The 27,086-nt window shown below is 50.1% G+C and overlaps 1 protein-coding gene across 1 annotated transcript; it reads right to left on the bottom strand.

Annotated features, from left to right (window-relative positions):
- Positions 1–12,485: 12,485 nt before the first annotated feature.
- On the bottom strand, positions 12,486–26,543 carry CLRN3 (clarin 3). Its single transcript, XM_043597865.1, has 3 exons — positions 26,315–26,543; positions 19,792–19,971; positions 12,486–14,332 (listed from the first exon to the last, which is right to left on the bottom strand). Exons 1-3 carry the CDS (start codon positions 26,541–26,543, stop codon positions 14,052–14,054), a joined length of 690 nt encoding a protein of 229 aa, XP_043453800.1. The 3' UTR covers positions 12,486–14,051.
- Between the last annotated feature and the right edge of the window lie 543 nt (positions 26,544–27,086).

Consider the following 27,086-nt stretch of genomic DNA (forward strand, 5'->3'; position numbering starts at 1 on the left):
CCTTGGGAATATACACACGCTTCCTGGGAAATACCAGAGGCGTTCTGAGATCTCTGCATGGATCATACTCGCTATTGATGTTACTCGTAACATTCTTTTCATGGAAACAGATCAGTGGGATCACTTGTGAGGTTTTCCTAAAGAAGCTTGCTGGGAAAAATAGGGAATGAGAAAGTGGGTTTGTAACCCAGTGAGGGAACCATAGCATCTGGCCCGGGTCAGCCTGGTTTTTTGGCCTTGGGTAGCTCAATTTTGACCTTTTTGACCTCAGTTTGCTCATCTGTTGGGCAGAGGTAGCAACGGCGTGGTCTCCGAACTTTCAGGGTGGTTCAATGAGAAATGGAAGAAAAGGGGACGGGGCCACATGGAACAGAATCAAAAGCAGACTGGAAGGGAAATCCGTGCTCACGGTGGCCTCAGTGACACAGGAAGGGGGGGGCTGGGGTAGAAAGGAGACCTCCACATGTTAAGCAATGTTTTGTTTTATGTGAAAAATATTAGAAAACAATGTAACAGACTTTTAAAGTAGCTTTATGGAGATATATTGCACATACTATACAATTCACCCACGAACGTGTCCAATTCAGTGGTTTTCAGTGTTTTCCCAGAGATGTGTAACCCTCACTACAGTTAATTCTAGAACATTTTCATCACCTCAGAAAGTGCCTTCGGCGACCACTCCCGATTCTCCTGCACCCCTTCCCCGCTCTGAGCAAACACTTTGTGTTTTTCCTGATTTCCCGATTCAGGACATCCCATATGAATGGTATTACATGGAACATGGGCTTTGGGGTCTGACTTCTTTCACTGAAAATCACGTTTTTAAGATGCATCCACATTACAGCAGGTGTCAGTACTTAATTCTTTGCTTTTTAAGTCTATTTATTTATTTTGAGAGACAGAGAGAGAGAGAGAGAGAGAGAACACGCAGGGGAGGGGGAGAGAGAGAGGAAGAGAGAATCGCGAGCGGGCTCTGTGCTGATGGCTCTGCCCAACACGGGGCTCGAACTCACGAACCGTGAGATCATGACCTGAGCAGAAATCAAGAGTTGGACACTTAACCCCCCACGCTGAGCCACCCAGGTGCCCCTGTGGATTCTTTTTTATGGACTGCTAACATTCCATTATACAGATGAGATGTATATTTTGTTTATATGCTCGTCAGTTGATGGATATTTATATGCTTTCCACTTTTTGGCCGTTATGAGTAATGCTGCCATGGATGTTCACGTACAGGTTTTCAGTGCTCTTGGAGATAGATACGTATATATACACGCGTGTGTGTGTGTGTGTGTGTGTGTGTGTATACGTATGTATATATATACATATACGCGTATATATATGTATCTATATATCAGCGCTAGAACGGCTGGGTTGCGTGTAACTGTTTCATTGTTCGAACAACTGCCAAACTGTTTTTTCAAAGCGGCTGCAACATTTCACGCTCCCGCCAGCACCGCGTGAGGGCTCTGATGGCTCACGTCCTCAGCAACACTCCCTAGTGTCTGATCCCTTGTATTCCAGCCGAGCTAGAGGGGATGAGGGGGTCTCGGAATGCGGTTTTGGTTTGTATTTCCCTGACGAGTAACGCCAGGGAGCAAAGACTTGTAACATTTTAAGTTCTGAGTGGTTAGAGCAGGCACAGCCGCACACTATTCCCTTTGTTTTCTGTGTGTTCATACTAAAACTGTGTTGCTTAGGGGGACACCAGGGGGGCTCAGGCGGTTGAGTGTCCGACTCTTGAGTCTGAGCTCCCTGTTGGGCTGACAGTGTGGATCCTGCTTGGGATTCTCCCTCTCTTTCTCTCTCTCTCTCTCTGCCCCTTCCCTGCTCCTGCTCTCACTCTAAATAAACAAACAAAAAAAATGAATGAATGAATGAATGAATGAATAAAGGGTCGCTTACTAGCTTGCTTACCAAAGGCTCGATGCACAGCCTGCCCTTAGAAAATAGGGATGGTGCATTACCCGTGGAGGAGCTGGGGTCCGAGCAGGCTGCCCCCCACACTTGCCCCCAGCAGATCTTCAATTCCTCACCGAGGAAGGCCAGCGCAGCTCTCCCCGGGGTCTCCAGCCCTGAGACCCACCCCCCCCCCCCGAGTGGCTGTCCTCCTGAGACAGAAGGTCACTCCCTCAGTTCCTGTAGCAAGACTTCCCCCGGAAGTTCACCAGGACGTCATCAAACATAAGGACGCTTAGTGAGGCTTTTGAATACCCAACGGCACCTGCCAGCTGCATCTCTGCCCTGCCCCCACGGGCCCCGCGGCCTGCCCCAAGCCACGGGAATGTAGGGAAGGACGATCCTTTGGCGGCCGGGGCTTCGGCCAACAGGAGCCAGCACTACGGTCCTCCCACCCTCCTCAGGCGGCCCCCGCTTGGGCCCCCCAGAGCCCCGGCCCCACCTGGCCCTGTGTCGCGCCCTCCGTCTTTCCCTGCTTCCTTCCGACACAGACCCATCTGGAAATGAGTCGACTGGAGGCTCGCTGATTCACACGAGGAGCTGCTGTGGTTTCTCGTGATCACGTACGGTGGTAACAACAGTCCCGCCACGTCATGTGCCGGCCACGGGCCAGGCCTCCCCGTGGACCATCTCACGTCACCTTGTCTGACGCATAATGTGCCGAGGAGGCCTGCCGTTGCAACCTCTTCACAGACGACAAAAGGGAGCCACCGTGGCAGAACACCAAGGGCATCCCTCTGGGACCTCCCAGGGCTCTCGGGGGCAGAGCCAGGGGTCACAGTCAGAGCTGCAGAACCCCAAATTCCGGGCGATCAACACCCACCTCACTGTTTGCTGTATGTCGGTGCCAAAGCTGGCACATGCTTTTTTGAAAATGTCTTGTTTCTCTTTATTTGTTTGTTCCAAACAACACTCTTGGCCCCGCGGTCCGGCTTCAACTGGAGAACCTTGACAAAGCCCATCACCTCCCCACTGAGCCTCCCCGGAGGGGGTGGAGGGCAAGGCAGCCACTTCACACAGACCCCCAAGAGCCTGCCCACGGCGGGGGCCTGCTCCAACTCACTCCGAGCGGGACGTCCGTGGGCGCTGGGGCTCCGTCTGTGGACGCCTGGGGAGGGGGCGCAGAGTGGAGGTGGTCCCTCGGGGCTCCTCCAGTCCCGGAGAGCCGCTGTGCCATCTCGGGTCGCCGGAGCGAATGCACATCAGGCGGGTCCTGCGGGGAGAGCGTTGGCCGTCACTTCTTCCGAGTCCCTGCACAGGAGGGGCGTGTGGGAGTTGTGGGGCAGTCAAACACCAGCTGTCACGGCCACGGACAGGCCTGCTAAATCTGCCCCTCGAGCCTGGACTCCACCTGACCTTGAAGGGCAGGTGAGCATCATGTGGGGGTGAAGTCAGGCCGATTGGGAGCACCCCGAAGTGTAATTGGCACCCCTCCACCTGACGGTAGGTCTTGGGCAGGGAAGCAGGACTGCCTCTAGGAGCAGGTGTCCTCAGTGTCCCCAGGCTCTCATTCATTCACACCTGGGGTGGACAAGCTCTTCCCTGTAGAAAATGCCTCCCTCTGCCACCACCGTTGGTATCGTGGTCCCTCAAAGGCTGTGGCTGTCTTTTCTCATGTCTAGCCGATGGTGACCCAGACATGGAGTCGTCTTCGAAGGCTCTTGCCGGATTTCCTTTCTTCGCGGGTTGGATCCCAGGCAGGCACGAGCCCTGTGCTCTGCCCTGTTCACATGCTCACAGCTCAGACAGGTGGGGTCTTTGCACACGTCTTATCCTTATCACTCTTCTCCTGACCTGGGCACCGACCGCCCTTCCTGAGCCCGTGCTGAGTCGTCGGGGAGAGACAAGAGTACCCAGATGTGTTCTAAGCGACCCAGGCGAGTCCGTGCCAGCCTCCAGACCCAGGGGATGTGCTGCTAGCCTTCCATCTACGCATCTCATTTTCTTCTTCCTTCTTTGCTAGAATCTGTCCGTCCCTGGAGGATACGCACCTGAGCTTAGCTCCCTGCCTCTTCCTTCCACCCTGCTCAAGGGTCACTGGCCGGTTCACTACTTTCCTGCCCCTGCAGCTACTGACTTTTCCACTGGTGCTTATGGAAAACAGTTACCTCTGAGCCTGTCTTCTCCTCAAGTTCCCCATGGCTCCTTAGGTGAGCGGGTCTTGCCGTAGCCTGCTAAGGCTGCTGCACCAAAGTGTCACAGACTCGGGGGCTGAAACAGCAGACACTTAGTCCTCACAGTTCTGGAGGCTGAAAGTCCAAGATCAAAGTGCCCGAAGGTTCAAAACCCAGCCTACCTTCCTTAAAAACCTTCTCTGCAGTTCAAGGGGACAATGAAAACAATCCTTTCTTTGTCATCTTCGTTTTCCTGCATTTAAAGATAGAAATGCAGAAAATTGTGGATTACCTCAGCCTAAAACTAAACTTACTGAAGCCAGAGGCTTCAGAGAACATTCCAGAGCAGATTTCCCTTAAGACCAAATGAAAATCTTGTGCTAGAGGGTCTTTGGGTGTACCTCCCAGAGGGAGCATCTGTTCCAACAGAAAATGACTTGTGATTTTATTTATTTATTTTTTATTTTTTTTTAACGTTTATTTATTTTTGAGACAGAGAGAGAGCGTGAAGGGGGGAGGGGTCAGAGAGAGGGAGACACAGAATCCGAAACAGGCTCCAGGCTCCGAGCTGTCAGCACAGAGCCTGATGCGGGGCTCGAACTCACGGACTGCGAGATCGTGACCTGAGCCGAAGTCAGCCGCTCAACCAACTGAGCCACCCAGGCACCCCAATGACTTGTGATTTTAAAGCCTAAAATCAGGTTTCACGTGTGGAACACAGCTTGCTTCTACATCACTAACTATGCTTCCCATGAATTCACGGCAAGTTCCTGAAGACAAAGGAAATACGACTGAAAATATTTTGCAAAACTACGAATTTTTGTAGAAACACAATGAAGCCCTCAAAGACAAAATTAATTCTAATTTACAGAGCAGGGCCTTGGGTGGTAAACACACAGAGATTGACAACATCATGGAGGCAGACCCACCCACAGACTCGACGAACACCTGACCCACTGGAAATGTTGACTTCTGACTCCCTTGTTGAGGACTCGTGAAATGATGGGTTGATTTTCTCTAAGTCAGTGACCAACTATCCAAATCCTCGTTTCATGGACATATAAACTCTGAGTCATCAAACTAACTTGAATTCTTGACTGCCCTCCATGGATCACCCTTTAGGGAAAGGGTCTTTGCCCAAAGGCCCAAAGATGCTTACCCGCTGGGAATTGGACAGTAACAAACTAAACAGAAGGTTTTCTTAAAGATCCAGAGCCCTTTCAGCTCCTGGAAATCAATCCTACACGGAAACCTCATCAATGGAAAGACCCAAATCAGGTGTGTGGGCCTTCCTTAATATGTTTTGTCCAGCTCACTTGTGCTCAACTGGCAGGGTTTTGACGGGAAATATTGAGGGTGATCCCAGATTCCTGGGGGTTCCTGAGACCCCCGCATGAGGTCTGTGAGGTCAGGACCACTTTCATTACAACACTAAGATGTTATTTGCCATTTTTACTGAGCCAGTCGATGCTTGGGCTGATGGTGGGAAAGCAACAGTGGGTAAAATTGCTTACAACTTAGCGCGAACCAAGGTGTATGCGTCAAACAGCACTGGGTATCCTGTGGTCTTCACCACCACCGATTGGCAGTGGGGAAAAAAAGGCCAGTTTTCATTAGGAACACCTTTGATTGAAACAAAGACACGCTTACAGCCTGTGCGCTGCGTGCTGAAGTGCGTGGTCGTCTCCGGGAACAGCACCGTGGGATTGGTTGAATTGTGAGCTTCTACTGTCTTTTTCGTGAACTCCATTTTCACTTGGAAGAATGACAAACCAACTATGGTTATTCAGCATGGAGTATTTGGCAACATTTTCTCAAAAAGGAATAAAGTGAGTCTGTCACTTCAAGGAAAACAACCGACAGTATTTGTTGCCAATGATAAAATGTGAGCTTTCAAGTGAAGATTGGAATTTTGGAAAACTTGCAATATCTGCCATCCCGAGCTCCCCGGCTCCCCCATACGTGCCGCCTTTTCTGATGAGACCGGTGGCAGTATTCACGAAGGTGAATTTTCAACGTTTATAATGAATTTATCATCAACTTTGGGAAGATCCGCCCGATTCAGGGAACCAGCATTTTTTAAGCGACCAATATTTGATGTTCCAAAGCCACACATGGGTGAAAGGTCCCGTCACAGCATAAGAGACTGATACAATGTTTTAATGTAACAGAGAACAATTCACTCACATAGTTTCCGATTTCACATCACAACTGACCTTTAAGCAATGACCCTTTGTCAAGTTTTGGTGTAGTGTCATGGGAGAATATCTATGGTTTTCTAAAAAGACCCTTAAAGCGCTCCTCTTTTGGGGTGCCTGGGTGGCTCAGTTGGTTAAGCATCAGACTTCGGCTCAGGTCATGATCTCGTGGTTCGTGGGTTCGAGCTGTGCTGACAGCTTAGAGCCTCGAGCCTGCTTCGGATTCTGTGTCTCCTTCTCTCTCTGCCCCTCCCCTGCTCATGTTCTATCTCTCAAAAATAAACAAACATTAAAAAAATTATAAAAAAAATGCTCCTCCCTTTTCTGACTATATCTCTATGGGTGGTTGGATTTAAAACAACTTATCATGGGATACCTGGATGGCTCAGTTGGTTAAGTATCCGACTTCAGCTCAGGTCATGATCTTGCGGTTTGTAGGTTTGAGCTCCATGCTGGGCTCTGTGCTGACAGCTCGGAGCCTGGAGCCTGCTTCTGATTCTGTGTCTCCCTCTCTCTCTGCCCCTTCCTCCCACTCATGCTCCGTCTTTTTCTCTCTCAAAAATAAATAAACTATAAAAAAATTTTTAAACAACTTATCATGACAGATGGAAGACAGAGCAGCTGTCTTCCTTTAAGCCAAATATTGATGAGATTCGTACTTTTTGGTTTAAAGTTTTTCATATTTTTCATTAAAATGTTTTATTAGCATGTAACATGTTTAGTTATCTTTAAATAAGTAAATACATTTTATTGTGAATACTCATAATTTTAGTTTCTAATGTGGCACCTATTGGCAGATTCAGCCCAAATGAACAAAAATTTTCCAGGGTCTTTAATGGTGCCACATGGTCGTGAGACTAATAGACCTGAGGCCTCCTGATTTGTGGCCGTGGTGCCACTTCAATGCCATCAACCTCTACACTGTTCTCAAAGGGTGATGAATCATCTATCCCGCTATCAAAATCCTCTACAAGTTTTGATTTGATTGAACGAGTCCATAATGGACACGTCTTCATGAAGGTGTTAAGCTAGACAATTTACATGGGGTGATGCTGAAGTCAGCAATTTATCAGTCGATGTGGCATTAGTTGACTAGGGTCGGAGAATAGCTATGAAAGTCTTGCCAAGGAGCTGCATTTAGCGCAAGACATGAGACGTCCCGGGTTGGGATCCTCAGTAAAAAGCCGTGCAGGGCACCTGGGTGGCGCAGTCGGTTGAGCGTCCGGCTTCAGCCAGGTCACGATCTCGCGGTCCGGGAGTTCGAGCCCCGCGTCAGGCTCTGGGCTGATGGCTCAGAGCCTGGAGCCTGTTTCCGATTCTGTGTCTCCCTCTCTCTCTGCCCCTCCCCCGTTCATGCTCTGTCTCTCTCTGTCCCAAAAATAAATAAACGTTGAAAAAAAAATTAAAAAAAAAAAAAAGCCGTGCAGCTCCCACGGGGTTAACCCTGGAATTGCCTCAATGGCACATGTACCGCTGGCTCTTTGTCACCTGAGTATCAGTGAAAACTGAAGGAAGAGTCTGGAAAATAGGCTGTTTTAGCTTAACCCCCCCCCCCCCCATTCTGGAGCATGAAATGAACTTTTGACATCCTATCCATCGTCATCATTCGTCCATTTGCTTTTGTTAAGCAGAAGCTGAGGAAAATGTTTCAACAACACTGTGCCGCAAAGTAAGATCCCCACAGAGTAAGCTCGTCATAGCCCTTGTGGAATAAAAGCATGGAGATCAAATTTTATAGGAACATTCTCTGGAACACACTTATTCCATGTGTCCTCCATACTTGAAAATTTGACCCGATCGCATTTGGCGTTTACGTACACGCTTCTTCAAGAAATCAACTCCGCGAAATTAAGAAGGAAAAGGAAAGGATTTAGAGGTTCCCAAATCTTCTCCTACCCTTTTATTTTTATGTTTCAGGTGAGGAAGCGGAGACAAGGAAGCCGTGCCTTAGCTGACTATATTTGAGCTTCCTTTACTCCAACGTGTGACCGGTGGGTCGCGTTAGATCCCCTCCAAGGTCTATCGCTGTCCTTGCTTAAGGTCACAGGGTTTAGAGAGGAGCTAAAGCCGTGTCTTTCTCAAGGAAGCCTTCAGGTTCTCCTTCGGGATGCTCCCACAGAACCCAGAGGACTGCTTCAAAAACCGCCTTGTCTTCCGCCTGCCTACCTGTCTAGCTGCACGGGAAGCTGCATGTCTGGGACACATTGTTGCGTTCTGTGCTCCTGCTTTGTGTGGTAAGTAGACGAAGCACTCAATAGACATTCGTGCACTTTGTATTCACTGAGACTGAAGTCTGTTAACTCATAAGCCTGTGCTTTCTGCCCTACCTTTGATGGAGTACTTAATCCCCACTCACCATTGTGATAGGGCCATCAAGAGGTTAGTCTTATCTTAAGTACATAAAGATAACACACGGTGTGTGAAAATAGTTATGTTCTTAATCAAAAGGTGAACGATTACCCAATTAGACACTTTGAGAATCCAGCAAGCTCAGTGAATCCCAAATGCCACATGCGTGGGGGGCGCCCATGGAGGCCAAGGTCTAATGCTTGGATTTGCCCTTGAGACCTCTTCCAACCCTTTAAAAAACACGCGTGGTGTTACCGTAAGATTATCGGTCCCACTCTGTGCCCCTCCGGAGACCTGGGCTGATGGTCTGCGATGGAAGGTCTGCTCAGCCTCTCCCTTGTGTGGTATGGCAGACAGCCTATCTAACCAATCTAAGCCTCAGTCACTTGCCTAAAAAGTGGGATTAATCATACACCAACCCAGACTTTTGCCATGAGGATCCAGTGAAGCTTCCTGCAGAACATTTAGGGGATGGCACACTGAGTGACAGTAATGGTAGCCGTGGCCACTGCTCTTGGCAAAGCCACGAGGACCACAACCCAGCCACCACTGCGGTGCCTGGAACCAGAAAAGCAGAAACTCCTCCTTCTGGAAAATTGATTTATGAGCTGAACATTTTGTGGAAGTAGGTTGCTTCAACGTAATCAGATGAGCAGAGCATTTCACAAAGGGTCCCGGTTAAACATGAGAAGTCTAACCCTTGGGGGCACCTGGGTGCCTCAGTCAATTAAACATCCAACTTCGGCTCAGGTCATGAGCTGGTCAGGTTCGAGCCCCACATCCGGCTCTATGCTGACAGCTCAGGGCCTGGAGCCTGCTTCGGATTCTGTGTCTCCCTCTCTCTCTGCCCCTCCCTGCTCGCTCTCTCTCTCTCTCTCTCGCTCTCAAAATAAATAAACATTAAAAAAAAGCCTAACCCTCTTGGTCAGGAGTGAGGTAGGAATTGGGAGGAGTGTTCATTTGCAAAGTAGTTTGTTCGAAACAGATAGTCCTGAAACACAATGGACTTCTGTCTCAATTTCTCTTTTTTTTTTACTAAACAACTTAACATTTTGCAAATAAAACTTTGATGGCCTGAAGCCTGACCCAAACGCAAACGCATGGTGGAAGGAACTGGGTGCTCGTCTGAAACTCCAGTGGTCTCTGGGCAGAGTGAGGACACGAGGCGGGAAGAGCATGAGGGACAGGAACAATCCTCAGCACCCTTTGGGGCCGGCCCGCTCGGGCAGGCAGGTAACGCGTCAGACATCACTCATACCTCAGTTCCTGCTCGAGAGCAGCCTTGGTAAGCCAGTGACCTGGGTCACCATGAGTAACCCGGCCTTCTTTCTATTTTAAGGAGCACAAAGTCCCTTGGTCACAGGATGTGCCACCTTCTCTGGGCGTGTGTGGGCAGGTCCTGTCGCCGAGACCCCACCCTCTCCAGCTCAGGTCAGCACCCAGCCGGGCTGAAGGTTTTCTGTGAAACAAACTGGGTGCCTTTGCTTGAGCAAGCCGCTCCTGTTTGTTCTGAGTGAATGAGACCCACCGTGAGCCTCACACGTGCCGTGAAAGGTGACAGGCACACCCAGAAGGCCACGCTTTCTGTGGACACCACACTCCTTTCGAACTTTTGTCTCTGTGCCCCCAAGCCCCAGGCCTGTGCCAGCCGCCTGATGCAAACAGCGTTTATGGAACTGAGTCAGAAACAGGTAAAAAAAAAGAGTGTCTGAGTGCTGCTTTGACTTCTCCTTAGCCACTTGCCGGCTTTGGATGCTTGGTCAAGTTCATTAACCTCCTGGGTCTCAGGTGTCTGTTCCTTGCTCGTTTACAAAGCAAAAGGATTGATGTGGCCCACAGTAGCTCATGATCTCACCTTTAGTTTTTATTATAGTTTTTACACACCGCGGGTTTCTGCGAAGGAGGGGCATGGCCGCCAGGAGCCCTTTGCACACCTTGTCAGGGCTCCTCCCACAACCCTGAGAGCAGATCCTGGGTGTCGATCGTCATCCCATTTCACAGATGATTGGAATGAGGCTCCTTGAGATTAAGTAACTTCTCCAGCCCCAGGCAGCCTGATGCCAGAACCTCCCTGCTCAATCCTACACTGATGGTCATTTCTGCTATTTGTATTTTATTTTTTAGTCACGAGGAAACAGAAGCTCAGGAGGGGGTGTCACTGGGTCAGCTACGAGACGCCAGAGCAGTTGAGACACGGGGCCTCCGACTGTGTCTCCTCGCCCTGGGTGCTGCGGGTTTGGGGGTGAGGACGGGGAAGAGGGCTGCCATGGAGGGACCCGCCTTTCACGCCGACTGAAGGACTCGCCTGCCCATGGCCCCTGGGGGTTCTGGGTTCCGGGGTCAGGAGAGCACCCTGAGTGTGGCTCAGGGACCAAGGACCAGTCTCTGTGCTGCAGTTTCAGAACGAGGAAGGCTCCTGCTTGTGAACCCCTCTCTCCCACACATGCGATGCCTCGTTCAGACTGGCCGCCCGTCTACATTCTGGGGCAGGTGTCAGTGAAATTCGTTGGGCGATATGCAGGCAGCCCAGCTTACTCAGGAAGTACGCTCAGTGCCTGCCTGTCCTTCGCAGAATCTGCAGGCTCCCAGGGCCTCCCGGAGGCCGAGAAGGCTGCCGATCTGTCTGCCCGCACGGCCGCGTGTCACTTATGGGAGCACCAGTATTGCGTGGCCGTGTGGGGCTGGCTGTAAGAACACTGTAGACCCTGAAAAGTGTCACATCCAGGGAGACCATTTTTCCTGCCCGGCCTGATCCACAGGGTTTGTTGAGATGATCAAATAAAATTAAAATGATAGCAGAGCCTACCTGGAGGTTATCCCTGCCTCCCGGAGTGCTTTGCAAACAACTCACTGGGGAGGGGGAGGGGAGCATCATCACTTTGACATTAGTGCAAAGTATTAATTGCCCTAAAATTATCATCGTGGACCCTGTGTTCTTATAAAATGGAGGAGCACAATATTCTGCATGACTTTTTTATTTTTTCAAATGTGGACGAACCTTGCCATCTAGCTCATCCTAACAGGACCACACGGGTTAATTAGGGGCTCGTATCATGACCGCTGAAACATTCCAATTCCGTAGAATAGCTCAGCCCTCCATAGTGTTTCATGTGGGTCCATTACAACAGACGTGATGCACATTTGTTAAGTGATTTTATTGTATTTTTTAATTTTATTTTTTTTAATGTTTATTTATTTTTGAGACAGAGAGAGACAGAGCAGAACGGGGGAGGGTCAGAGAGAGAGGGAGACACAGAATCCGAGGCAGGCTCCAAGCTCTGAGCTGTCAGCACAAGAGCCCGACGTGGGGCTCGAACTCACAGACCGTGAGATCATGACCTGAGCCGAAGTCGGACGCTCAACCGACTGAGCCACCCAGGCGCCCCAAGGTTAAGTGATTTTAGAACAGCGAATTACGTCTATGCCCAAGAGTGGTCTGCAAACTCTGTTCTTCCTTAAGAAGATTTCTAAAGAACACACACACAGTTTCATTACCTTCTACCTCTGACATAGTGGGAGAGCCATGCTCTTTATCTCCAGAATTGTGCAAGCTAGTTCCCTGTATAGATTCCTGTTTTGAATGGTTCCTCATAGGTCATCTGTGATTTAAGGATTGAGATACTTTGTCCCCTAGCGAAACCAGGCTCTGCTCAAACGCTGAGATGAATAAATGCAGTCTTTATATCCTATAATGTCCTTTGCACCAGCACATGGTGGGGGTGCCTGCCTAGTTAGCAACCCATTTGCATGGATTTGTTACCCTTATCTGTTTTCTCTTCCATGACTTGCCTGCATTATCACACTCTGGTATAAAATTAAACCTTCAAAGAACATAAATGTTTTTAGCTTCAAAGAATTTAGAACATTTTCACTGTTGAGAATCATATTTTTAATGCGCTCAAAGTTGCACAAGTTAATTTATTGGAGTAACCTTGACTTCGGGGTGGGTGGTTATAGAGAACTGACTTTTCAGAGAATGAGCACAGTTTTGTGACTAAGTACCTGTTTTACGTGGAATGTAACACCTGCTTTTGCAATGTCTGTCTTGACTTCTCAACAGTAAGCTCCGTGGGGGGCAGGTATCCGGGTTGGCACAGGGCTGATCACATCACAGGTATTCAATTCATGTTTCTTGACTGAAAAAAATATTATTTCTAAGACAGATTGTGAAAAAATAGTAGACAAGAAGGTCACGAATCCCTAATAGCTTCATAAAGGATATATCTTTCCGTCCAAAGACACGACATTTTGTAAACTACACCGAGAGACTTCTGCTCTGTTTGGCTTTGGTTACGTCAAGACATGACAGAGTTATTATTTCAGAATCCTGTCCGTGTTCACTCTGACTGACTAGTGGGATATTCAAGCTCAAAAGATCCTCAAAGGGATTTTCTGGAAGAATATCGTACTGGCAAAGTAGGTCTAATCCATTTGGGAGCTCTCCAAAAATTTCCTAGTTGCCTGTTGTGTTCTCATGAGACTGTGAATCGATTCTATCCACCTGTTGTAGAGGGCAAACCAGCATCTGTGTTCTGTGTCTGCCCTGGCCTCGACTCGGGGAATGCCGGCAAGCCACGGTGCTGTAAGCCATTTATTGGCCTCTGGCTGGGCCGGATTCTGCTGGGGCTGACACACTCCCATCCAGGCAACCAGACTGTGTCAACGGCAAAGGGTCGGTTACCAGAACTTGTTGCAATGTGACATTTTCGTTTTGACTAATTCACCGCAATCCTTCTAAACCAAAAATACATTTAGCTTCCCTAGTGTGGAGGCTGCAGGGCTATAATTTTTGTCTTTCTTAATCTTCTCACTTCCTAGTCTTTTCCATATAAAAACTGCACCCTGCCACCTCAAAAATGGGTTTGAAGGTCATATATCAATACTCCTACCCGCCACTGGTTTTGAATTTTGTCAACAACTAGGGGTCCCGGGGACCAGGGAATTTACCCCAAAGTCTCACCCACCTTTTGCCTCCAACACCTGGTCCTGGAAAGATGAGTTCTGAATCCCTCTGTACTTGAAAGTGTTTGTTCATACAGTGGAATAAAAAATACCTGGTCCCTCCTGAGGAGGAAAGCCTAGGTGCTAAAGTGCTTTGAGCTACTTAAAGTAAAGGTGCGTACCACAAACCTTTATAATCTTAGGGAGTGAGACCCGGCTGGAAGGATCCATGGTCTTGGAATCATTCTACTGCTTTGAACGCTGCATGGCCTGCAGACATTTTCCTTTCATCTTCCCCATCCCAGAGGGAAGAAAGCTGGTCAAGGGTACATCACTTAAGGAGCATCACGAGATACAAAACTATCACAAAGTGACAGCCAACCAGGGCCGCCCTTAACCATGCGGATGGTCCAGACAAGCTAGCCAGTAACCTCTCGGGGGCTGACGTACAACAGACTAGACATAACGACGAGACAACATAACATAGAGTTCAGAATAAAATTCCATCCCTGGGAGCGTATTCCATTGGCTTTCTCTGCTCCTGTTTCCGCTGGTGCCTGGCCTTCTGGTAGAAAACGATGATGACCACGGTGGCAACACTTAGAAGAATGACGAGGAGCGTGAGCCAAAACGAGTAACCGTAGCTGTGGGTCGTTCCTCTGTAGGTGGCTGTCGGATACAGTGGGTACAGCGTCTGGGCCAGCTCTTCCGAGAGATGATTGGATTGTGTGTTGGCCACGAACAGTATCATGGTCAGGAAAACGAACAACGCTGGAAAGAAGATTCGGGTTCGTGAACAACATGAAGTGTTGTGATGCACTCTTCTCATGTCGCTTCCTTCCTTCCTTTCCTTTTCTTTAAATCTAAATCCATGTTAGTTACCATACAGTGTGATAATGGTCTCAGGAGCAGAATTGAGGGATTCATCGCTTAGATGTCACATGTCACTTTCTTTCTTAGTGGAACATGTGCTCTGTGGGCATTTATGGGATGGCTAGGTTACGGTCTTCTAGGTGTTAGGGTGTAAAAGAAACGTAAGGGATGAGCTAGATCCTAGGCGCTAGACGCTAAACACGGTGCAGGCAGAGTCCGGCCAAGAGCAAACACGCAGCTCGAGCCCATCCCGAAGGGTCTGCTCCGCTGAGGGCGCGTCACATGGCCCCTCCCAGTGCACACAGAGCTGTGCTGAATGAACTGGGGAATGAGTAGACAGGAGAGTCAGCAGGAAGCTTTCTAGAGAGGTCTGGATAGATGACAAGGATTCAAAGAAGCTGGGAAGACACAGCATGGCAAGCAGAAGACACAGCCTGCACAAACCCACCCGGGGACAGTGAGCTCAGAGCAGCTGGGACTGTGAGAGAGGACCCCACTGATGGGGAGCCGCTCCGAGGGTCCTGAGCACTGAATACAGAGGAGGAGATCACCGCACGGAGCCCCAGACACTGGCTCGGAGGCTAGACTTGCATTCTGCACACAATGGAGTGTGGCGATTAACTGGGAAGGGTCTTCTCACTAAGCTCATTTTATTTTATTTTTATTCTGTTTAAAGTTTATTTATTTATTTTGAAAGAGACAGAGGGAGTGCAAGTCGGGGAAGGGCAGAGAGAGGAGGAGACAGAGAATCCAAAGCGGGTTCTGCACTGTCAGCTTGGAGCCCGACGTGGGGCTCGAATTCACAAAACCGTGAGATAATGACCTGAGCCGAAAGCAAGAGTCAGGCGCTTAGCCGATCTGAGCCACCCAGGCACCCCATAAACTCATTTTAGAATGTTTTGGTTGTCTTATCGTCCCTTTTTTATTCTTCATGACGTCCTCCCCTGGAGAATGTGCCTTGGTATCGATTCTGGACAGCCACCTTGGCCCCCATGGGGAACGGAGTCCTGGAGTCAGAGAGAACTGGATTCCAGGGCTCTGGCCTCCTGGCCCCGGGTGACTTGTGCACTTCCCTGGACCTCTCTCCTCGCCTTCCAGAGGGGGTCAGATTCACGGTTGGCTGAACTAGGGCTGGGCTGGGAGTGGGGAGGGGGTGACGGCCAAAGGGCACGGGGTTCTCTCTGAACTGATGCAATGTTCCAAGGCCGACGGAGGTGGCGTTTGCACATCTCTGGGAGCACTTACCCAACACTCGACAGACTTGGGGGGAGTGGTCAACGTGTCCTGGCTGCAGCCCACACCCGGGGGCTTTCCCCAAGCCTCCAAAGGCTCTAGCTTGTGGGCTTTTGTGTGAGAAGAGTGCTCTGACTCTCCCCGCTGGCAGACCTTCATCCTCCGTGGGACGGTTTCACTTCTCAATAACTTGTGCATCTGAGAGCCCTCTCCTCTGATGCTCTGTGCGTCTCACACTCCAGTTAGCCTTCATTGCGCTCTTGTGAAAGTTCTTATGAAAACTTAGTCACAACGGGGTGGGGTGAACACAGGGTTGAGACACCTTTTCATTCGATGGAACGTGCTGGCTTTGGTTCGAACTGGGAGGGGCTGTTGCAGACAGGTGCTGACGTGAGCCCCTGTATGAAGGAGATGCCTCTCCTTGTCTCCTCTCCAGCCTTCGGGGACAGGGGATTCACAGAGGGACAAAGGGAGCCCCGAGGTAGAAGGGGGATCTCCCGAAGGCTCAGGACATTGTCGCCAGTCCTGGCCCGTCACCCTTAGGCCGTGGGACCTGTCACATCACTTTCTGCTCTCTGGGTTCCTTGGCTGAGGATCAAATGTGTGGGGGAAGACAATCTGGAGAGTTGTCTCAGGCTCCAACATTCTCCTGTGGTTATACCCACTATGGTCAGGGCTGGGCCATGCCGGGCTGGTGTGGTGCTAAGGGCAGGCTGGGGTCAGGGGACACGGGAGCCTGGGAGGTGACTGCAGGCGGAGACTCACGGAAAAGGAGTTTTCACTACCTTCCGCACAGCCCAAGCCTATGTGAAGACGATCGGGAGTCCCCAGAGGCAAACCCGGGGCAAAAGCCTGGCTTCTCAGAGCTCTAGGATCAAGAAGTCATGGGAGGCGTTCAGAGGAGGCCAGACACAAAGCCCAACGCCACAAAGCTCTCCCTGTGACCTCTGCCAGAATGCAGACCTTCTCCTGACACACGGATATCATCTCAGACTGGTTTCCTGCCTCCCCCGCAGACTCTTCTGTGTGTTCGAACTTGCCCCAAGCTGGGAAAGGAACGCCACACGACTCTCTCCCCATCAGACAAAGCTTTGTTGTTACAAGTAGGTGGGGATGGAGGGGTTGAGGGGAAGGCCGCCGGCCTGGTGTTTTTCTTGTTTTCTTCCACAAACATGCATCGCCCTCCGCCGTGTAAAGAGCCAGTGCATACTCAACTGTGGAGACAGAGCCTAAAGCTCCAGCTTTGCAGAAACAGGGTCTATGAGGCAATGGGCTTTGAGGCCTGCAGGCTGTAGAGTGGCGACATCGTCCCGTTTTGTCCCTACGACCCCGTATCCAATCTTCTTCTGCACTAGGTCCTTATTTCCCTCTTAAGGACGCCCCCAGCCCCCGCTCCAAGGGGTCAGGCGTCCCAGCTATTGGCTGAGTCAGCCAATGAGTTCAACTCCATGGAGGTTGTTCCAGGGCCGGGGAAGGACAATTCCAGGGAGAGTCAGATTTGGGGGAAAAGAAGTCCTTTCTTCTGGGGTTGTCGGCCAACATCCTGACTTTAAGGGGACCTGTCTGCTGCTCAACACCAGAGAGAACACTGGGAAAATCAAGAGAGAAGCAACCTGCACGGCATCTGTTCTGAGGGCGTGGGTCGAGACCCAGAATCCAGCTGCACCTGAAGCCACCACCTTTTTTAGTTTCTTAATTACCTGAGCAAAAATTAAAAGAATCCTTTTTTTTTTTTTTTACCCTGGCAAAGAGTGCCAATGAACCCTGCCTTTGGTTTGACCGAGGTGAGTTGTAGTGGTAGAAAGAGCTTGGGGAAAGGAAGCCTGGTCTTTGGGTGAGGATATCTGAGTTTGTAAGCGAGTCCCTTAGCATGACTCTTGGGGAAAGCTGATGCAGGAACACTCATTCCACAGCGCTGTGGGGCCTGGCCCACGGCGGATGCCCTTTAACTCGGGGGGGTTGGCTCGTTTTTACCACCAGGTAATACAACCACAGGAAGAAAGGAAAGGGCAAGGCATGCATGAATGTGGCTAAAGCAGCCCAACCCCAATCCTCAGAGCCGAGGGGTGGGTATGCAGTGTGGCCGTACAGGCGTTCCTGGTTCCCGCCTCTGGCCTGGCTTGCCGATTATGAATGGCACTCTTAAGAGCATCCCATTTGTGAGTGTCGAGCTGCATGGATTTCCCCTGTTTCATGCCGTCTGGGGCTGGCTCCTCAACTATTAGTGTGAAGAAGGCGGAAGTGTCCTTACCACTTGGAGCTGCCTGGGCTCCAGCCAGGGTGTCCTTTCCCACCCCCCCCTGCCCCCCAAGAGCCCTGTTCTTCTGAGCACACCACTGCTGAGAGCCACAGCTCAGAGACCCGGGGACCTCTTCCCGCCACCTGAATCCGGCCTGTGCAAGGACGGCCTCTCACAGAAGGACAGAAGGAAGCAGCCCCGAGTCCTCCTTGAGGCTTCCTGATACCAGACCACCTTTCCTGTGCTGGAAAGTTCCGGGCCCGGGGTTAAAATGCACTACCTAGAACTTAGACGAAACCACGTCCAGAGTCCTCCCAAGGGGAGGACAGACTTCTTCAGATCCTTTCTCGAGATCAAGTTTTCATGGTGGAGAGAGAGAGAAAGCAGAAGAAGCCTGGCCACCTGGCGAGGGCAACCAGGCCCCCCACCGAGCAGGCCTTTGGGCATTTACGGCAGCTGCAGAGCCTGGCGAAAACCCAGCGAGAGCCACACACACTGTGCCTCAAGCTGGGATGCACTTCCCATCTGCGCTGCACCCCCCACCCCAGCCTGGACCAGTAAACAAGTAAAATAAGCCAGTCACCCTGCACAGAATCAACCGGGGCTCACACATCACCCGCAAGAAGGGTGTTGGCCCCAGATCCTCTAAACGACCTTCTTTGCGGTTCTCTGTGGCACAGCCATACAGAGGTGTCATGTTTGGGTTCTAGCCCACATTGACTGTTGTTACTTGGAGGTGAGAAGGAGAGTAAATAAGTGTGTGCGTGTGTGTGTGACTGTGTGTACGTGTGTGCGTGTGTACATGTTTGTGTATGTGCATCCGTGTATGCATGCATGCACTTCTGTGTGTGCGCACATCTGTGTGTATGTGTTTAGATGTGTGCATATGTGTGGGTGTGCATGCATGCACATGGGTGTATGTGTGTGATCATACGTGCACATGTATGCATGTAGAAGTATGTGCTCGTGTGCATATATGTGTATACATTTGTGTGTGTGCACACCGATGTATGTATGTGTGTGTGCGCGCGCACCTGTGTATGTGTGTGTGCACACAACTGTGTATGTGTGCATGTGTGTGCATATCCATGTAGGTATGTGCATGTGTGTGCACACTTGTGTATGTATGTGTGTTTGTCACCTGTGTATGTATGAGCGTGTGTGTGTGTGTGTGCGCGCACCTGTGTATGTGTGTGTGCACACAACTGTGTATGTGTGCATGTGTGTGCATATCCATGTAGGTATGTGCATGTGTGTGCACACTTGTGTATGTATGTGTGTTTGTCACCTGTGTATGTATGAGCGTGTGTGTGTGTGTGCGCGCACCTGTGTATGTGTGTGTGCACACAACTGTGTATGTGTGCATGTGTGTGCATATCCGTGTAGGTACGTGCATGCATGTGCACACTTGTGTATGTATGTGTGTTTGTCACCTGTGTACGTATGAGCGTGTGTGTGTGTGTGTGCACCTCCATACCTTACACGGAACCCCACTTGGAGTTAAACACGCTACAGGAGTTTTGTTGTCACAGATGAATGTTTTGTGGACATAGAAGCATCATGTTTAACTCCTTACGTTCTACACCCGAGAGCAGAGACTGGCATCTGTTACGCGTTTTAACACGTCACACCCTGCCCCCATCCGGCCCCTTGCCTCTCACCGGTGCATTCAAAACCATTTTATTTCCCAGGATGCTTAACAACGCTGCAGATGGGCAGAAGGAGAGCCCAGGCCGCAGCACGCAGCTTGGCACCTACCAGGCCTCCTCAGTTTCTACAGCCCGGCGGTGGCCACGTGGGCTCCTGTGTTTGCCAGATTCAGAGACGCAGAGACGCCGGGGACGTGCTGCCCAGCTGAGCGCCGGGTGCTCCCGGCGACACTCACCAGCAAGGCAACTCCAGGTGTACACGCCCACGGGCCCCAGGAACGTCTGGTAGGGGTTGCTGATGCTGTTGTAGAAGGTGAACCCGGAACTCAGCAGTGACGTGCACAGGCTGAGCACCAGCAGCAGGATGGCCACCAGGTGCAGCGTTCTTCGGGAAGAATTGTTCAATTTCTCTAGAACTAAAGCAGCGTTGGGTCAGCACGGAGCGCAAAATGCAAACCCCAGCCCTACAGACGGGAGGGCCGCTCCCCGCCACCCGGGGGGCTCTTGGACTCCATCCGCTTGGGCACCGGGGTTAGGAGCTGCAGGGGGGCATCTCGGTGTGCGGGAGCAGGAAGGGGCGGGGCCTCACGGTGCTCAGGCCCCCCTTGAATGTGTGTAACCACAGGACCGTCCCAATTTCAATTTCCCAGAGGAAAGAGGGTGCCCTCCTCGATAGAGCCGCTACAGGGCTGGACGGCCCTCCTCAGTGCGTTCTGGCCTCAGACGCCTGCCATGGGCATTTCCACATCATCACGGACAGTGTCCCCCCCCCGCTCGGAGCACTACGATGCTTCCACTTGGGGGAACTTACAGGAGGCCACTCTGAAAACCTGTGACAGAGAGGATCTGGTAGAGGCTGAGATTTCGGAGGTCGGCCCGTTACAGAGAAGGCCAGGAGGAGAGGAGCTGATGGTGACCAGGTAGCTGGCCCTGGAGACAGGCAGATGACCGCTGTGTGGACAAGTGGGGTGTCTCCACACTTCCCGACTTCACTTCCCCGGAGCCGGAGAGGACCCAGGGCCCACGCGGCTCGAATGCATGCGGAGGATGGACCTTGGGTGAACCATCAGAAATCTCTCCGAGCTGAATTCCTCTGGGTCCTGACAGCATTTTGTAAAACGCGCGTATCTCTTACGTGCAGAGGCGCTCCAGACATGAATACGCACTCGTATCCGAAACACAGATGCCCTGGGCCCCTGGCCATCAGTTCCTGCTTTTGCCATCCTGCTGTTTCTAACCGCAACCAGCCACCCTCCCCGTGTCCCTGCTTCCTCTGCTCGCTCCTCTGTTTACGACACCAAACCACCGGTGACCGGAGGCATGTGTCCCCACGCTTACCTGTAACCCCAGCCGGGCACTTACAGAACGTCTCCAAAGGCTACCGGTGCGTTTTGGGGCCCCGGTGACTGCCACCACATCGACTAAAGTGTTTACCAAGATGTTCTGTGAAAGCCACGGCGACGTACAGAAAAAATAATCGGGGAAAAAGATTTCCGAGCTCCTAGTAACACGCTAACAAAATCCTTGGGAGTTGCCAGATGTAAGAACCGTGATTAGGGGGCTGGTAAGAGAAAGTAAAAGCCTTCTTCTTTCCCTTCCTGTTTCTCAGGCCCCTGGGATAGAGCAGAGAGCCACTCACAGCCCCACCACAGAGCAGCTTTAAAGAACAGAAACCAGAAGGGCCGGGAAAGGCCCCTTGTCCCAGGGCTCGGGGGCCCCTTGTCTCTGTCTCTGGGCCCAATGCTGCAAAGGACAGGAGCCCCAGGGCCTGTGCGCACCAGGGAGGAGCGTCCTAGCAGCAAGGGGCCCTCTCTTTGCAAGGTGTCTCCTTCTCATCACTGTGTCGCCTCAATTATTCGAAATCTCTTCATCGTGCTGTGCCCGGATGCGTATCTCCAGGACTTCTGCCCAGAGTCCTGATGCTTCCTCTGGAGCAACACAGAAACCCCTTGCTCCACTCTGCCTGGCAGCCTTTTAGGTATTTGAAGAGAGATCGAAACCCCAGTGTGATTGACAGCCCACGTCTCCGGAAGGTTCTCTGTCAGGCATGATTCCAAAGCTCCTGCCAGCCTGACCCCAGCTCTGGACACACTTTACTCTGACTCCAAGCTTCAAAACATGCTGGCCAGAGGGCACAGCTCTCCCGGGGTCCGAACATCCACATTGTGAATTCAGATTTGTGGCTGTTAATCAGCCGTCCTCTAGGAGGGAGACAGACTTCCTGTCACTGGACAGTGGACGGCGAGAGGCTGCAGAAACCAAACTGGTGAAAACAAGAGTGGAGACTTGGATACTGCCCCGAGCTGCCCTGGGAGCCCTGTGGGGGAGCACAGAGGGCAGAAGAGGGGGGTTCCCAGCCCAGCGACATGGACGCGATGACGTCACCGCCCTTGGCTGGAGAACATTTTGCTCCTCGGTGAGAGGCGGGCCTGAGAGCAAAGTTCACCTCCCACACGGCCAGTCCCCTTGTGCCCAGCGGTACCTGGACTTCTGCTAACGACCCACGGGCAGGGCCAAGTCCTTAGCACCGCTCTCTGTGTGACGTATCCCAGGTAAGAAATCTAATGACATAGGTTAAACTAAAAATGTGGTCCTTCCCGCCACCACCGATTGCCCGGGTGGGGACGGCCAGGGTCCGATGGCCACCTGCCCTCCGGGCACCACACGCCCTCCAGGGCAGCCACTGGGGTCGGGCTGTTCTGAGGGCCCTGAGCTCGGGCTGAGATTTTCATTGCTCTCGGGTGGCACACACCTGCTTTGGAACTGGTGGATGACGACACCAGAGCAGGAGTAGGACAAAAACGGGAAGCAGGACACACGTATTCAGCTGTGCGGCGTCTGGAGAGTTTCCAGCCGTCACCACGCGGAAGCATTGCTCCTCCCTGGACACCAAGGAGGAAGCTCGAAGGTCTAATCAGAAATGTGCTGGGGACCAAACAAACTCGGTGTTTAGCCAATGAGAAATAATTGGGATACTTAACTAGAAAATAAGACATTCCAGTGTGGGGAAAATGCCATCTCTGAAGTGCCCTGGAGAATATTTCTGCGTTATACACTTATTAAATGCTGTAAATGGATGTACGTTTGCAAATGGTGAACACTCCTCTTGTTCAGAGTAAACTACAAAGTGACAGTCAGGTTAGGCTTTGTTTTAGACTCTTGGTAAGATCTAACAGACATGATTTTTCAAAAGGGAGTCAATTTGGAGCCTACTGACTCAGACTTTTCTTTGTATTGATGTAGCAATTTATCTTAATTTTAACTGCCGTATTTTAAAATTCTAGTTCAGCCTCTGAATATCCTGCCACACAGGTATGACAGCTACATCTCCCAGCCTCCTCCTCGCTCAGAACTCAGACAATGGAAGCTGGAAATTTGGGGAAAGTTAGCAAGAACGAAATAGAATAAACCCCCATAGCATCTGACAGCTGCTCCCTGCCTACAAAATTAGCAAATACATTCCGTTCTTTTCTCTTCCTTTTCAGGGCCAAGCGTTGGAATCAGGAAAACCACCTCACAATTGGAACTAATTGCCCAGATTCTGGCAACCTCAGGAAAGAGGCCATGGCCCCCACAGCTGGGAGGCAGAAATGTGCCGGGGGCCGCGGGCAGTGTGCAGAAATGGGTCATCTGGACATCCGGGCTTTCTATGCATGGAGATTTAACCCTTCGGGATCCACTAGCCATCTGGTCCTTCTAGCTCTGGTTTTCCAGAAGTCCTCAGAACTCAGGGGAGAGCCAGTGGCTTTGTGGGTGGGTGGGAACTGCCACCACCCGCTCCTCAAACACCTGGTCATCAGGGAGCCTGGCCTGGTGGACCCCTCAGCCCGTGGACCACAGCATACCCCTGACAAGCTGGGCCTTTGAGATCTTCCAAAAAGTCCCAGCTGGCATGCCGAGCCTCCGGGAAATGTATCTGGGTTCTCTCGGGGAGAGAAGGAGAGAGAGAGTGCATTTTCCACCCCTATGCTCCATCACCCAGCGTGGTCATGTCTCTGGGGACAAGTAACAAGTTGCTCGTCCTTGGAAAAGCATAGGTGTATATGGGGTGGGGTAGGCGAGTAGGAGTATTAAGGAAGAAATAAGCCTCTTTTGTTCATCTTGCAATTCATTGATTTTTGCAACAGATTTACTTTTTCTATTTATTGGTAGCTTGGGCCAATAGTGCAATTTTGGGTCCCCTGAGAACAAACTGGGTAGGTGGGGAAAAGAGACTGGTGGGCCAGTTGTTTGTTTGTTTGTTTGTTGGTGGGTTTTTTTTTGGGTGGGGGGGAAGATTGCAGACTGGGTGAAATTCTCCCTCGCTCTCATAGCAACCTACACCACCTGATTTAACTGATGGGGGCCTTTCTCTAGATAGAAGCTATGGTGAGTTGACCAAGGCCAGGAGCCATGTGCAACGCCTCTCATATCCCCGCCCCTCCCTCATGAAGCAGCTGCTCAGGGAAGTGTTTTGGACTGACATTCACTATCCAGAACTTTTGGAGTACAAAAGCCAGGTGCTTACTGGTAGACACAGGGCCTGTAACTCTTCATCTGGATATTGAACAAACCTGGAGACCACTAGAAGAAGCTAGGAGATGTCCTGGTCAGGCTGAGCTGCCCAAATAATCTAGTGACACATTGGAGAGTTTGCTTTCCAGGTTTGGCTGAATATTTCCCCCACCAGTTGACATATTGGTGGTGGATTCTTCTGGCATGTGGATATCAGCCATTGTCCCTTTATGCCGTGCTGTCATTTCCAAATCTACAGCCCCCATCGGCACAATATGTTCAATCCCATGCAGAAATGTAGCAGAGCTTAGCAATAGTAACTATTCTTTGGAGATCTTCAGGCCAAGAAGCTGGCATGGTTGACATCTTATTAAATGGAAAGGTTAGCCCTTCACTGCTGGGGAAGGAAGTGGCATCTATACAGATACTATTATACCGCCGATGATTGGTTGCTGATTTGAGATGAGCCCCAGGTGGTCATGAGAAACCAGCAGAGCAGCACCCCTTCTTCAGTCTCCAATTCTGCTCTCCAGGGAAAACATCCCTGGGTCTGCAGCGGCTGAACACCACGATATACGTCCTAGTTACATGACGTTTCCCTATCTTGGAGAACTGTTGAGTACTCCAAGTTCAAGGGTTGTAAAAACCATCAGCAAGGAAGCCCCCATAGGCTCTGGGGAGCCCTTAGCTGACATGAGCTGGAGCAGCTGAACTATGTACCTTCACTGATCAGGACGTGGTTTATCTTCTATGGCACCTAGAGGCTGGCAGTGACTTCACGACATTGGAACGCGGCTCTGCAGTAACAGAGTAAAAGCAGAGAGCCAGGCAAAGCAAAGGCAAATGTGGGCCCTGAGCCTTCAGGATTGTCCCAGCCTACGCCTACCCCTGCCCTCTCCACTCCATGGTGCCCACTTCCCTCACACGGGGCTGCAGAGCCAGGCTGGGACCTACCCTTGCGGCCTCTGAGGTTCCCTGACACAGGGAAGCAGGGCTCTCCCTGAAGCCACATCTCTCAAATTGGAGCCGACTGATTCCAAACAGACACAGCATGAAAATCAAAAAATTCGCAGGCTGCTATCACATATTTTAAAAAATGTTAAATGTGTCTGGAGATTCAGGAACTATGACACATTCTGGTTTTGAAAATGCTATTCACATCCTGAATGTGTGACTGAATCTTGGAAAGACTTAGCTTCTGGGTGCCGCAAAGGGAATATTCCTCCTTTCCCTGAGAAGCTGAGGTCAGGGCTGGAGGGGGGGACGGGGAGGGAGGTGGCATTACCGACAGGCTGGAGGAGATGTTGCTTTTGCTAATGTCTTAAAAGAGAAATTCTATAACTTGGAAATACAACCACATTGCTCAAACTCAGACTAAAGGCTTGAGTCTAAGGCTCCAACTCAAACTAAATATTACATTTGTACGAGATAGAAAACCATGCACATTTACAAGTCAAGAGATAATGACTGTATCGGGCTGATAATGCCTGGCTACCTGTATGCCACACTGTTTAATGCAAGGTCAAGGTGCTGAATAAGTTACAAAGACCGCTCTTAATTTTTGAAAATGTAGTGGTATATGTTCAATCTTCAAAAGTCAAATAGGTAGCTAAATTCAACTTAGCATTCTCAGTGAATTTTTGTGTTCCACCCATCAAGAGAGGAGAGCATTATTATATAAGAAATCAGAAAAAAAAATGGGGCATTCCTACAAAACATGCAATGAATAGAATTAACAGAAATTTAGTACCAGGTCTGACAAAAATGAGATGTTTTGGAGGTAAAAACTCAAATTCGAGTAGATTAAAGAAATGAACTGGAGATCTAAGAAGGAGAACCTGATCACATTTTCCACTTTAGTTTTTCCACCAACGGAGTTCTGGACAGGGACTGTTACCCCATCTAAAAATCCACCATCCATACGCATACTTTTCCTATTACCCTCCTATGTTGGATACCATATTCCTGCTACATATATTTAATTAATTAGTTACTTGTCAGTGACTTGGTAATATCACTTAAACATCGCCTTTGCCAGAATTATGAGCACCACGGTGCTCATAGACACAACCAGAACTGAGGAAGCTAAAACAATAATGTGGTGAAGTTTCAAAATTAAAGATACATTTTCATACCTACAAGCCATCTCAACGCTTACAAGGAGATCATTTTTGAACAGTTCTTTGGCCCATAAGGAGGATGACTTGGGTCTTACCCAGCTAACACAGTCTCACTGCACCCCATGCAGATTAATTTATCATTTACCTTCAAAGCCTTTTTGTGATTCCTCAAGTCCATGACTGAATTCTTGGTGACTCTTGCCTTGAAAAAGTCCATAGGTGATAACAAGACTACCGTTTGAAGACGAGTCACTGATGGCAATTTGACTGCTGACCCATTCTTGAGTCCCGAGCATGGAGCAGACTACGATGAATGACCCGAAGCTTGTAAAGAAGCTGGATAAAAACATCAGTGTTTTCTTCTTCGTAGGCATCTTCTCAGGAAAGTAGGGGTCCTAAGGTTAAAAAAATATCAAAGGTCTTTTGATAATATTCTTGGACCCACTTGGAGTCCAGTATTTAGAAATGGAGTCGAATGCTTCTTATAAAATATGAAAGCTTGCTCTTCATAGGGAGGAATATACCGAGGACCATTGGACTATGAACATGGCCATAAAGATTTACAGCACCTGAACTTTGGTCTGGAGTAAGGGGTTGCTATGGTTACAGCCAACCAGAGGAAACAAGGGCTAGGCATGGTCTTCCTAAGGACTTCCTGGATCACACAATTAATTTATAACTCTTTGCCATGCGCCCTCGAAGCAAGTTCAGCCTACCATGTCAGGACAGGACTAGAATCCCTAAAAAAAATGTGGATCTGTCCTTCAAAAATGTTGCTGATTCTAGCAGCCAACAACATAGACTTGCTTTACTGGTTAAGGACTTGACCCTAACAACAGTTCAAAAAGAACCCTAAGAAGATTAAGTCTTTGCTAAAGGCTCTATGGAACGAAAAGAGAAAAGTTTACAAGCTCCTT

Source organism: Prionailurus bengalensis, chromosome D2 (assembly GCF_016509475.1).
Source record: "Prionailurus bengalensis isolate Pbe53 chromosome D2, Fcat_Pben_1.1_paternal_pri, whole genome shotgun sequence".
Classification (NCBI taxonomy): Eukaryota; Metazoa; Chordata; class Mammalia; order Carnivora; family Felidae; genus Prionailurus; species Prionailurus bengalensis.

Excerpts from the sequence above, each read along its gene's own strand:
- CLRN3 (XM_043597865.1), bottom strand. The coding sequence starts at position 26,543 with ATGCCTACGAAGAAGAAAACACTGATGTTTTTATCCAGCTTCTTTACA. Across the intron at positions 19,972-26,314 it reads ATCACAAAAAGGCTTTGAAG|TTCTAGAGAAATTGAACAAT; the intron begins GTAAATGATAAA and ends ACGCTGCTTTAG. Across the intron at positions 14,333-19,791 it reads CACCTGGAGTTGCCTTGCTG|CGTTGTTCGTTTTCCTGACC; the intron begins GTGAGTGTCGCC and ends TCTTCTTTCCAG.